Below are 14,166 nucleotides of genomic sequence, written 5' to 3' on the forward strand. Positions count from 1 at the left end.
TCTATGTTCCCCAAAGACCAGAAAATATATTTACAAGTACGGGGAGACATTTTACAGCCGCAACACGGCACTTACAGACTGCTGTTGTGATAGTTAATAAAATCTTTCAGAAGATCCTTTGGCGGCACAGAACACAACCAAGTAAAATAATAGCAGACGCAGTTTGACTGAGTCTGTTCCTGAGAGGTAAGTTTGTCTCCTTTAAACTCTGTTGATTTATCTATCCGAGTTGTACGTATAGAAATGGCAGATAATTGCAGGTCTACTTTTTGAGCGAAGCGGCTGTAGTAGCGACACGTAGTAATTTGTCAAGAATATGTACCGTTTATTGATATGTGCAGTTAAATTTCACCTTAAACTATACATTTTAATGATAGCTGTATAATAAACGCAAAAATCCATGAAGTTAGGTCCGAAAACCAGTAGCGCTATATTGTTTTGATTCATCTATTTAATTGTATCATATTAAATAATTAGTGATATTGATATTTTACACAAATATTAAAGAATCATTTTTGATAGTTTATTTTCCATTGTAACTCAATCTAGACAACTTTTTATTTTCCATTGTAACTCAATCTAGACACCTTTTTGAAACTCTGACGAAACCGGACAGAAGACGAATACCAAAGCAGCATAGTCCAGGAGGATTCAGAATTGTAATATGGTCTGGTCCTGGTATAATAGAGACAATTCAGTTTATTTATATGATGAAATTCTTCTTAATACCTGGAGTCTGTATTATTTTCTTGGCTGCACTCTTCCGTAGGTTCTAAGATCTTATGGAGTGCCAGCCTATATACCATCCATCCTATCAGACCCAATCAAAAGACCAAAGCGTAGAGTTCATCTTACTGTCAAGATTACTGTTTGTAATTTATTAAATTCATGAGTAAGTGTATCCCAGGTGCAACGATCGTTTTCTCAACACATATATAACGTATAACATGTGCATTGATACCACAGATACTTAGGGTCAGGTCTCAGACCCCCTCCGCCCCTACCAAGTACAGTCAATATCGTTTCGCATTTTAAAATGATCTTAGCACAGGCCTGGATAATAAACATGTCTTGATACAATTTCAGTAAGTTTTAAAAATACCCTTTTTACCATCGATGCCCTTTCCAATACAAGATGAACATGTTTGAAATTCTTGCTTGGAAAACTAACTTACAAATGGATAACCGCTCTATACCGCGTATGTCCCGGATCGAATACATTTAATAATTAATGCATGTAAACAATGGAACATTGTCGAAGCCAGCATTTTTCTCTATATGTTCCTTTCGCTTTCTAACAAGTTGATGTCATAATTTTGACAATTGAAATGCTATATTCTGTACAATGCCTCCCCGGTTTCTCGTTATGGAATTGCACTCGAGTAAAAATACATGTTGTATTCCTTTGCATAATATGCTGCAAGTCATTGCACTGAAAGCTCAAATTTAATGTAACATGTTTGTTAATGTTTTAGTGAGTTTTTTTTTTTGTTTGTCGAGCGAGTTGTGCTTTCCACATTCTGACTCGAAGAGAGAGAGAGAGAGAGAGAGAGAGAGAGAGAGGGGAGGGGGCAGAGAGAGAGAGAGAGGGGAGGGGGGGGGAGGGAGAGGGAGGGAGGGAGGGAGAGAGAGAGAGAGAGAGGGAGAGGGGGGGGGGGGGGGGGGGGGGGGGGGGGGGGGGGGGGGGGGAACGGGTGTAGTCTGTGTTTTGTTGAGATAACTCCTGAGGCTATTAAAAGTTTGTATAATTATGTCACTTTTCTTCTCAAAACACTGGGTCTGTGAAAGATTGGTTTCAGCATCTCCTGAATCCTGGAGATCGACCTCTCTTACTGGTAGAACACAGTTATAAGTAGTTGTATTTAGGTATAATATGTTAAGTGTGTGCTATTTTAAACCTAATATTTACGCTTGTTAATTATAATACACAAAACACTTGTTAAGTATATATTTACATTTTATATATGTAGTAATTGTTCATATTTTCAAATATGAAATTTGCGTGTAGTATACCTGAAAGTATTACTGAAGTTTTATGGTATAACCAGTAGTCATCCTAAATGTCAATGACAATCTATTGTTCAATGTCTCAAAATACTATAAGATTTCAAACCATTTCTTTCGTTCATTGTTTTTAAATCTGTTATGAGAGAGTTAGAGATGTGTAGAGATAGAAGCATGAGAAAGAGAGGGTAATTAGTTTTACATTTGATTTATACCACCGAATAAGCCAAAGATCAGCGGTGTTTGTACCGAGTTGTAAACTTTTATTAAAAACGACACAGACTAGCTACCCTGATAAGAACGCAAAGATAACCCCTGATTTAGTAACATTTCAACATTACCAAGGTATATACAATGAGGTGGATTTGTTATCTATTTATATGCGGCAGTCAAAATGGATAGCGATAAATCTAATGCGAATGTTGAAAGGTTTCTTTGTAGGGAAATTAAACCAACAACAGATATGTTGTAAAAAGCTATTACGCACACATGTATTTTTGTAATGGAAATTGCAATGTAGTTCCACAAAAAGTTAAGAGGGAGGCTAGTGTCACAGATGTATAAATGCCGAAGACGGTATGTACCTTTCGTTCAGATGTGAATAATTTCATGCATTTTTTTTTGTTTAATATTTTGTTAAATAACTTCCTTTTAAATGAACAGAAATTCAAAGATTATAAAAAAATGAAGATAAAATAGAAAAAAAAGTTTTAAAATCTTAAAGTTAGTCACCACAGATACTACAATGAAAAATACACTTGCAAAGTTATACTAATTTGAAGCATTAATTTAACGATTTTAGTGGTATTAGATTTGTACATCATACTTGGTAACGTATCGACGTGTCCACAGCGGCGCTTGCTTTTGACTCGCTGAAAATATTCATTATGTTATGTTGGTCGTTGTGACTGATTTGATTTTGTTTTAAACTATTTAGATCACTTTTCAAGCTGCTGCATGTTATACGTTTACTCTAGTACATACAGATTGTTACAACAGATTATTTGAAAGATAAAATGAGATTAACCTCTTTGATCATCTGCTTGAGATTGCATGTTTTAGATAAAAACTGTATATGTTTTGATATTGCTACTTAAGTCATGGTTTGAGACAAAAGAAACAGCATAAGTTAAAACAAGAAAAAACCAGTTAGGGAGAGATGCCACTTTTACATGTTTACTCGTAGGATAGGTCCTCAATATGCGGATACGTCGTAAACAGGCAATCTATGTATGTATAGACTCCATTATCTAATTTCCAATATAACATGACTAATCATCTCCATATATCGGCCGAAAAGGGTAAATTATTATTTTACAAGCTTAAAATCTGCTTCAGACAGCACGAGACATTTCTTTACTATTATTCGTTTCTTATTTTGTGGAAACTTCTATTCTCTTTTTATTGATCTATTAATTACATGAAAGTATTGTCTACCAGTATACTGTGATTATACCATTCGATTTTGTGCAACACGTGTTTGCATTCCATTGATAAAAACATTGGTGCACGTACAATAGGGCAACATCTGTTTCCAAGGGATCAATTTGGTAAAGTCCGATGTCGTTCACATTAAGACGTGGTATTCTACGTATGTCTGTAGCTGACATTCTGCCAAAGATGTTCAATTTATAATTAATCAAAACCGTAGAGGAGTTAATATTCTTCAGACAACAGTGAATTATTCTAGACGCCAATGTCAGGTATTTGATATTAAAACTTAAAACAAGAAAAGTATGTAAAAATTGATTGGAGTGAGAAAGGATGTAATATTGTTACTGAAAGTTTATCATGAAATTTTCTGTGCTCCTTCACAGATACATTTGCGTAGATCCTACTTGTAAAGAGACAGAGGATTTCACGGAAAGAAAAAGATGATCAGGAACACCGTCTGTTCTGTTAAAACATGCTGCAATGACGTTTAAGTTGTATCTACTTGATAGAAAACATATGTGGATGGATAAAATTGTGACAACTTTTACTACAGTGAATTCAACGGATACATAGCTAGTTCATCACTTCTGACATCATTCTTTTATATAATTTTTATACATAGTCCTCAAAAAACAGTCATTCGTGTGATAATGATACCCACAAGATATCTAAAGCGACTTTTCGCTAGACTCATAGCTGTAGCAATTTTCTTCTCTTTAGCTGTTTTCATTTTTGACTCTATAATGGATAATGGAACCGACTCTAAACACGAATTCGGCTCAGATCATGAAAAAGAACAAAATCCGAATTTTAAAGACATAAAAAGAAAAGATTTAAGTGATAAAGTTATTAAGGCTAGTCATTTTCATGAGAATGGTCATGGAAATAAAGAAATAAAAGATAATATTGCTCAAGAATCTCAAAATGTAAATGATGCAATTGATACGGGCCATATAGACTCAAAACAAGACAATGAAGAGTCAAACAAAGATAAAAATATAAATGCAGAAAACGATAGAAATATTAGACATAAAGAAAGTAAAACTGAACATGGCGTTGAGGATGAAGGGGTCGGGGATCAAGGACGGAAAGACGAAGGTCAAAAGGAGAAAACTGGTCAAAATCATAAAGGAGGAATCCAAAGTGAAACAGACAATGAAAAGGATGGTCGTGCCCAGATAGAACCTCCAAAGGACAGGAAACAACAACCACAAAACAATGGACCAGGTAAAACGAAATTCATATTGTTTTTGTTTCCATTACCGTTCCATGTGATGGTTATGTCATCTCTGATAGATATACTATATAAGTACAACAAACACTAATCATGTAGTATACTTTTTTCCTACATTAAATAATCATTGGATCCTAGAACAACACTGGTAGCATTTTTCTTGAATTTCAATCATATTTATTTTTATGTACATATTCAAAGGTGAAAATGGAGAAGGTGTTGATATTGACAAGTCTAAACTAACACGAGAACAGCAGGCGGATTTTGATAAAGGATGGGGTGATAATGCATTTAACCGTTATGTCAGTGACATGATTTCACTACACAGAAGCTTACCTGATGTTAGAGACCCAGAGTAAGTAAATTTGTAAAAGTTAATGTTCCATATATATGGCAACAGGGGGTAAATCCGACCAGCTGTAGAGTTCGTCTGGGTTGAAATATTTTCTCTTTTCACCATCGGCTGCGGGCCTCCTCGACCGAGTGTGACTTAGAACCCAACAAGATAAATTCATGAATTCATAAATGTATTTCACTCAACTATAAACTTGTGTCGTAATTGTCGTGACATATGAGAAAGTTTGTTTTCCAGTTTTGGGTTTCTGCCTTCTCCGGCATCGCAGGCGTACGTAATTCGTAATTCAAAGTCTAGATCGTCAAAATTTAAAAACTTACTAGTCCCCTATAATTTTCCATTTTATCAGTGCTCTTTCTCACATTGTACTCTGCTGATATTCATATACCAGTAAAACTTGTTTTAGGCAACTTCGTCATTTACAGTCATTCTGAAAAAATAATGAACAGCCCTCGAACTATTTGTTAGACAAATCTGCTTCTAAGGATTCAAGGACTTTGGGAGAGCGCAATAACCAACGATAGGTACTTTGACATAGAAGCTGATATAAAACAGAGCTGAGCTGTACAAACAATAATTTGAAATAGTTAAATAAACAAGTAATTCGATTTACTGTATTGCAACAAAACAAATAAAATGCAAGAAGGTATATTATTTCACATTTCTGGTCCAAGCACTCCGATGGCACGTTGCTGTACATACAGAGTATGAGACCAAAGAGATTTCTAGACATTTTTGTCAAATTGTATACACATATGACTGTGTCTGATAGAAATTTAATATTTTCTCTCTGGATTGATCACACTTTTTACAACATTATCTTTTTACATTTTACTATATATAAGAATGACAAACAATTTCTTTTCCCCTAGATGCAAGACACTGAACTACGGGAAAAATTTGCCTAGTACATGCGTAATAGTAATATTTCACAACGAGGCTTGGAGTGTATTACTACGCACGGTGCACAGTATTTTGGACAGATCACCAGAGGAAAACTTAAAACAGATAATTCTTGTTGACGATTTCTCAGAATTTGGTACGTTTGTTTTCTTGGAAAGTATATAAGTTAAGAATTAAAATGAAAATAATTACATAAAAATCAACAAGTACATTTTATATAGGGAAGCATCAGTGAGATTGTTCTTCATTGCCAAATATTTAAGATGTTACCCATACAGTGACTGACTAATATAAGTTATTGAGTCAATTATTTCATTTTAAAGATTAGTTATCAGTTTTGACCTAAAATATTAAGCGTATGCGTGGCGAGATCAGAAAGGCGTCTAGCATAAAGTTTAACTGTCATAGTATTCAAGGGTATGACTTTATCCTTGGTAGGAAAGTTTTTAAAATGTGTTTGGCATCTCTCATATATGCGTTAATGTATATACCAATTTCATGGTTCTGTGTCGCGAAGTAGCAAAAATGATTGAAAAGAAGAAGAATAAGAATAGTTTATTTCATAAATTAAGGACATTAGCCATTATGGTTCCTCTTCTAACTTGTATTATATTGTACAAAAGAAATACGAGAAATTTATCTTAACACAGTTAAAAATAGACGACAATTACTGTATATGTTATTTTCAGCACCTATAGTTCTCTAGATTTTGCAAAACTATTTCCCTATTTCCGCCAAGACTATTAACGTATTTTTGTGATGTCCGTTACGGAAAATAAAGTATACATATTTGAGAGTCTGATGAAGTTTAGTACAAAACTGTTTGACTTATATTTGATTAATAGACTCTCAAATATGGATACCTTTTAGGTACAGTCGTGAATCAGGCATTGTAAAAATTTGTATGTAAACCATGTACCCACTGTACAAATTGTAGAGAAGCGGAAAATGTGGAAAGTGAACGTTTAGCAAACCCAGATATTTCCATCGTTCTTTCAGAGCATTTGAAGGAACCTCTTCAAAAGTATGTTGACCAACTTGAGAAAGTTTCTCTTGTCCGGGCACCTGAACGATCTGGACTCATTCGAGCGCGACTTATGGGCTTTGATCATTGTACTGCCCAGGTAGCTGTGTTCTTGGATTCTCACTGCGAAGTTACAGAGGGTAAAGATTCTTCTTTTTGTATCAAATTAGAACTGTGACCAAGATGGGAAAACGGCTATAGATCGGTACAAGATCTTTCTCTTTTAATACACTGACTACCTCCAGACCTAAATATTTCAAAAAACATGTTTTATTTGAATATAAAAATTATAATAAGAATACAATTTTATTGCTACAGTCTAATAATAACTTGTTATTTTTTATGTGAAATTATGTACACATTTAACAGAAGTTTGCATCGCAATATTTAAAACTCTACAGGTTTTTAGTATAAGAACTTATGAAATGTGTGGTCGAATATTTCTTCCAACCATACATTCACTTATTTATTTCGAAACTGTTCATTCAAATGTTACTTTGGCGATTTGAAAGGTCTTGTATTTTCCGCATAAGCGTTTGGACATGTCAAAACCGCTACTGCCATCCACATGCTCACTTCGTTAACTAGGTTTAATGTAGCAGATATCTCTTTCCCTAATTGGTCAGCTACATTATATGGAAAACAAGAACTATTTTAGCATATTTTGTCTCGCACAACCGTGTTCTAGATAATTAATCTAAGTACCTGGGTATTAGGAAAACTTCTGTAATTACAATGTACTCAAATTTTATGCGAATATGTGGCGACAGTAGTTAGGTGAAACCAGCAATTTTTTTCTATTAAGATAATGAAACATTCCAATGTCAAGAAAAAAATTCGAGACATGTCACTTAATGAGAAAATTATCTATAAGCGTTTGACCCGTTTTACCTGGGATTAATAAACATTATGAAATTAAATTGTTTAAAGAAAGTGACTTACTAACGTACGTAAAAAGAATCTTATCCGGATTGCTTTTCCTGGCATTTTAGATATGTTTTGCAATATAACATAAAGTACTGGTTAACGTTTACGGTATTAAATGGATGTTAAACATATCGTTTTAGCAAAAGTTCTTCACCATTCAGTTCTTTAGAAAAAAAACTATTATACTTCTTAGAAAGAAAGACATAGATCTTAGCTTTGCGAAATATTACTTCCCTTGATTAATTTCTTATTCTGAAGACAAAAATTGCATAAGCATAATTTGGCTAGGTATATGTAGCATAGCAATCGGAGCTTCTCGGCCATTTCCGCCACACTTCGGTAAATACCGATTATCTATAGTCGCCGAGGAGTACCGATTGGTAGTATAGTTGCTTCCTCTCTTGCTTTGTAGGTTGGCTAGAACCTTTGCTATTTAGAATACAACAGAACGACACAAATGTTCTGGTACCCGTTATCGATTCGATAAATGACGACACATTTAAATATCATTATTCCGCTGGTTCCGAGTCCGAACCTCCTATAATCTACGTCGGTGGGTTCCGATGGGACTTAAGGTTCCACTGGCATGCTATACCAGACCATGAGAAACAAAGATTGGAGAGTAAAAGAACATCACCTATAAGGTAACAGAAATATGGATCAAAATTGATATCTGATTTAAGTGTAGCATTTACACTGAAATCAAAGTTAACTTTCAAATTTGATTTTAATATGCTTTTAAGGAGGGGTTTGAAAGGTCTGCTCAAAGCAGAAGTTCTTTCCTTTTTAGTTAAATCTAGTATACAATCTGCTCAACATATTAGCATACCAATTCCCAGGACATATACCTTTGCTTTTAATTTTCATGTAGTTTCAGATATCATAACTTAACTATGTATAGCCATTTTTAGTAACTGTTATGTGCGGTTGTGGGTATATCTATTCCTTTACCAGTTTTGTACCTATTTCATCAGCTACTTTTATTCCTACTATGAAGTTTGAAACTGCATCATTAGGGAGGTTTTGATTTAATATTTAAACAGGTATGTGTGAAACTGTAGGGCGTCTTTATTTTTGAGGTGATTGCTATTTGACCACATAGACCTGTTTGAAGATCGAAATGAATATCTTTAAGGTTTTGAATTTCGAGCTAATATTGAATTTCCAGTAATTTCATTTCAAATAAGCTGAATTTTGAGATGGTAAAAAGATCTATATTTGAATTTTCAAAAAGCCGAATTTCGAACTGGAATTGAAATAAGCGCCAGTTCAAAGACTGAAATTCAAAGTTCCCTTTTGTTGAATTTCGAGTTAGCATTAATTTCGAGTCAATGATAACTCGATGTTTCGGCTTCATGAAAAAATGAATTTTGATTTTCGAGCTGAGCAAAATTCGGTGTTTTTGAGCTTTGACTTTTTACACGATTGAAGGTCGATGTTAGAACTGGCACAAAGTTGAATGCTAGCTCGAAATGCTTACTAAGTCTTTAAATTAGAAAAAGGAAAATTTATATATTACTCCTTCATTCATACCGGTCTTCTAATTCAAGAAAAATAAGAAAAAATAATATCAGAATAAAGGAATTTAAAATGACAAATATACAATAGCAGTCTCCATTACTGGATTCATAAACCATATTTTACAGTTATCGTTAATTGTGAATGGATTAAAGGAGGATCTTTGTAATTGTTTTTGAAGTCTTATGAATTTTATAAGATCACGCTTTAGCTTCCATTTTACCCATTTATACCTTTTTTATTTTCTTTCATGCATATTTAGGCTGGCTCCCACCCTTACTACACAGAATAAAGGAAAATAATACGAATGTACTGGTTCCCGTCATAGATGTAATCGATGATAACACATTTAGATACAACGGTATGAGTGGTGGGGGAATCAGATCAGTTTTTGTTGGAGGGTTTGATTGGGGACTCCTCTTCAATTGGCACGCAATACCTGAAAAAGAATTAGAGCGCATTAATCATAAAAACCATCTTCCAGTTAGGTAAGATACCTTATGCTCAGCTTCAGTGTAAAATTTGCAATATCATTGCTACGTTATCCATTCCCTAGTACTACAGCAACAACTGATTGGGGATTTCTGGTAGTAAAGTTCATAATATTATTGTTTGTTTTACACGTCAATGAAAAGAAAATCCTACAAAAGCTGTATGCTTTCATGTTTAGATATTATGTTCTGGTCCTATATATTTTACACCATATATTTCGTATCATACTTTAATATTAAAGTAACTTCGATATTGTTTAAAATGTTACATTTAGTTTCAAAGTTTTTCACAAAAATAAACTTAAAACGCTGATAAAGTAACAGTCATGTGCCCGTCCCAGGAAAAGTCACGTGGGGCAAACACTTTGAAACATCTTTCACTTTTTAAAGGTCACCGACAATGGCAGGTGGTCTGTTTGCAATTTCTAGCGATTACTTCCGCAAACTTGGCACCTACGATAGTGGGATGGATATATGGGGTGGGGAAAATCTCGAGCTTTCTTTTAAAACTTGGATGTGTGGTGGTACGCTTGAGACGATCCCTTGCTCACATGTTGGTCACGTGTTCAGAAAAAGAAGTCCCTACAAGTGGGGAAACCGCAATGCTCTTCAGAGAAACCTTGTGCGTTTAGCTGAAGTATGGCTTGATGATTTCAAGGACTACTACTACATGAGACTAAATCATAACTTGGTATGATTTTTGTTTTGCAAATGGACTTATTTATTTCTGCTTAAAATTGGCAGTTAATTACAACTAAATCAAAACTACTTTGTTAAGGAATACGATGCATGCAAGAACTATTATTCTACCGAAAACATATAAACCATTAATATAAAAATCAAAATAGCAATTTAATTGATATCTTGATACAGGTAAGTTGAAAGTGGATAGTAACCTGAACAGTAATTCACTGAGAATATTATTAAGATGGTATGAATAAAAAGCATACTCCTCAAAACTATCCTTTAATTTTTCGGTTTTCAAAATAGGGTAGATATGCGGGTAGGCATGCAAGTATGCTTTAAAACTAATAGTTTGATTGCATATTTACTATTACTTTCTGTTATAAATTTAAAGATAAAAATACAAAACTGTTAAAGGAACAGTGTTTTTTTTAGTTTCTTCAAAATTATGATTGTTTGTTTATTTGACTGGTTTAGCAGTATTTCAGTTTGATTTATATAACAGTAGCCGGTTAACCCAACCTATTACCTACATCTAGTTCAAAGAAAAGGGAGACACAAATGAATCTGAGAGAGATGTATGTGGTCTGGTTAAAATAACTTTTGGGAAAACCCAACAAATTAAGATTTAGCGTCATGGAGACAGACAACAAACATATTGTACTGGGCCCCAATATTTGATAATGTATTTATAGGGTGACTACGGAGATGTAAGTGAACGAAAAGCTTTAAGAGAGAAACTTCAGTGTAAAAGTTTCAAATGGTACCTCAACAACATTTATCCCGAGCTTTTCGTACCGGGTGATTCCATTGCTTCAGGAGAGGTAAGCTGTTATTCAAACTTTATTCTTTAAATGAATTCTTGAATGGAAATTCACCGTCTCGATTGTGTACGTTTATACCGACTGTTTAATAAGCGTCGTGTTTTTTTTCTAATCACACCAGTCAGGTCCACTTCTTGGATGCAACCAATGCTGGTGTCTTTTAAGAAGTTGCCCTTTGACTCGATTCAAACCAGTGACCTTCTTGGTTGAACGACCGACACCTCATTCACTATTTGCTTTGTTTCTAATTTTAAGACTGATAATTCAAGTTTAACCTCAAAATGAAATATGTTATATAATATTTCAAGATTCGAAGTAAAGACAGAGCTATGTGTATAGATGCTAATACTGACACCGAGTCTGGCAGGAACCAACCTGTCTCTGTATACCCGTGCCACTCACAAGGCGGCAATCAGGTAGGCTCATGAGAAGTTAGTGTTGTTGTTTTTTAATTTTCAGAGTTATATATTATATTTGATAGAAAGGATGGAAAGGACATTGTTTTAAAAAATCGTTCCGTCGAGCAATATAAATGGTATTTCGGAGATATTGTTTTATTACAGACATCATAAACCGTTTATATGTTATAATATACCACAAGTTTTGCAATTTGAAAATGTTTTTGAACTTTGGGAGGCACCATACCCGACTAAAATCCCAAAGTGGCGTTTTTAGTAATGACCGCCACAAGGCGGTACCCCACGGTGTTCATTTGGTTCTCATTGTGTATACACTCATAGACATTTATAACCGGTCACCTATGATTTTCATATATTTCGTTAAGACTACAAGATGTACGCTGAAAATAAAACAATAAAGTATACCACGCATGGTTGTTTTAAGCCATTTTAATGGAAAATTACCGCCACGAATAAATAGCATATGGGAACAAAGGTGATCGAGAAAATTTCAATTGTGTAATTTAAATATTATCCAAGTTATCGCAATTACAACAGTGACCGATTATAAAAGTCTTTGAGTGTATGTTTACTTTGCCTATAAACTTTAATGCATATATTATAAATTAACATACCCACACATGCTATAGGGTCACGGTTTGAGGGGACAGCATTTTAGAAACGCACTTGTTCTGTTGGATATTTATCCGTGTTGTTTGTCTATCTGTTTCTTTTGTAAGTGTCTGCCATTAACTTATATGTACATGCACTACTGTAAGGAACGAGACTATTTCTGTTGGACGACTCATCTCTTTGCTTTTGTACATTAAGAGATGATCAGTTACATTACAAGTTAAAAAACAACGATAAATATCAAACAGGGAATGCAACGTTCCAAATACGCTGCCTCCCCAAAACGAAACCCACAGCACGCAGATGTGCACACTTCTAACACACACACACACACTACAAAGCAAACACACGAGGCCAAAACAAACAAATAAAGGAACACAGTGAGGCACCTTAAACAATTTCAGTTATGTTAAATTATAACACAAACATTTACAAATATTTTAAGTTATATGTTAAAACATATTACACTAGAACCATTACGTCAAGTTTTACAACAGCATTAAACTTTTTGTCAAACTGTAGTTACAAATATCACAATTTATTGTTACATTTTTAACAGTTTTGGTTGCTAAGTGGATTCAACGAGATCAGACGTGATGAATACTGTTGGGATACCCCTGACGGCCAGCAGGTCAAAATCTACGGTTGCCATGGAGGCAAAGGTCATCAGGAGTTCATTTACAGAAATGTAAGATCATTCATAAACTCAATAATTATGTTCTCGAGCTAGACGTGTATTCTATTTTTTCATACTGTTGCAGCTGGGTAAATTATTAACAGTATTGTAGATATTTTTCTGAACGAAAGAGATTAAAATAGTAGAAATAAGTAATTTTAATTTTAATGCTCGCATTTTCAGGACGACTCCATATATAACCCAAATTTCCAGAAGTGCGTGGAAATGACCTATGATGCTCAAGGTCTCCAGCTAGCTATATGTAATGATAAGCCTCGCCAGAAATGGCAGATGAACAGAAACCCACCAAAAGGGCCAAAGAAAGAATAGCACAACGAATGTCTTTATATCAACAGCTATATTTAAGACAATCCATTGTGTAATATCAAAAGTTGTATGGATGAATCAGTATAAGTATATGAATGGTACACAATAGATTTGTGTTTTCTGTAGCTATATGCAATAGGTTATATCAGCTACACATATGCCATACGTTTTTATACCACATTGTGTAAACTGGAAACAACAATCATTTTAATATTAATCATGTTTACTAGTTTTTCAGTATGACATGAACGTAATTTTGAACCATTTACAGTGTATGTTAATATAAATTCACGACAGTATTTAAAAAATGAAATTTTAGAAATATTCGTAAACGCAAAGTTTGTTTGAAAGTGGGAGGAGCTACAGCAGAATAGAATGTTTCCATTGTGTATTTTATTATTCTGATTACTTGTACTGTTCATGTAATGAATAAAATAATTTATTTAAAATTCAGGAGTTTCATTTTAAATGAGTGAGTCTGTGATCAGACAAGTGCCACAAATTTGGTCTTAAAATACGCAGGCTACTCTTAAGTCACTTTTGATTTGTTTCCGTCAAACTTAAAAATGTAGTTTATACAACTAGAGCCAAAGGCTTGTACTTTGCTTAAATGTTTTATACTTGCAATAATATTAGTATTTGTGATATGTGGTCTATCCCCAGTTTATAATCATTATATACAGGTTAATGTCATTCATTAGAGAAAACCGTTTTGATGTGTTATATAGCTACGT

The 14,166-nt window shown here is 34.0% G+C and overlaps 1 protein-coding gene across 3 annotated transcripts; it reads left to right on the top strand.

The window, feature by feature from the left end:
* Nucleotides 1–2,358: 2,358 nt before the first annotated feature.
* On the top strand, nt 2,359–13,882 carry LOC123532483 (polypeptide N-acetylgalactosaminyltransferase 5-like). Of its 3 annotated transcripts, none has more exons than XM_053517134.1 (11): nt 2,359–2,580; nt 3,822–4,665; nt 4,874–5,027; nt 5,900–6,066; nt 6,930–7,094; nt 8,294–8,525; nt 10,281–10,581; nt 11,270–11,398; nt 11,707–11,814; nt 12,989–13,117; nt 13,289–13,882. In XM_053517134.1, the coding sequence occupies exons 2-11, from the start codon at nt 4,089–4,091 to the stop codon at nt 13,433–13,435; spliced, it is 2,109 nt and encodes a 702-aa protein (XP_053373109.1). In that variant the 5' UTR covers nt 2,359–2,580; nt 3,822–4,088; the 3' UTR covers nt 13,436–13,882. The 3 variants fall into 3 exon arrangements, with proteins under 3 accessions (XP_053373109.1, XP_045169871.2, XP_053373110.1); XM_045313936.2 differs by lacking the exon at nt 8,294–8,525 and adding an exon at nt 9,662–9,887 and having other exon boundaries at nt 2,361–2,580; XM_053517135.1 differs by lacking the exon at nt 2,359–2,580 and adding an exon at nt 3,450–3,707.
* Nucleotides 13,883–14,166: the final 284 nt, after the last annotated feature.

Source organism: Mercenaria mercenaria, chromosome 11 (assembly GCF_021730395.1).
Source record: "Mercenaria mercenaria strain notata chromosome 11, MADL_Memer_1, whole genome shotgun sequence".
Lineage (NCBI taxonomy): Eukaryota > Metazoa > Mollusca > Bivalvia > Venerida > Veneridae > Mercenaria > Mercenaria mercenaria.

Excerpts from the sequence above, each read along its gene's own strand:
- LOC123532483 (XM_053517134.1), top strand. The coding sequence starts at position 4,089 with ATGATACCCACAAGATATCTAAAGCGACTTTTCGCTAGACTCATAGCT. Across the intron at positions 8,526-10,280 it reads AAAAGAACATCACCTATAAG|GTCACCGACAATGGCAGGTG; the intron begins GTAACAGAAATA and ends CACTTTTTAAAG. Across the intron at positions 11,815-12,988 it reads ACTCACAAGGCGGCAATCAG|TTTTGGTTGCTAAGTGGATT; the intron begins GTAGGCTCATGA and ends CATTTTTAACAG.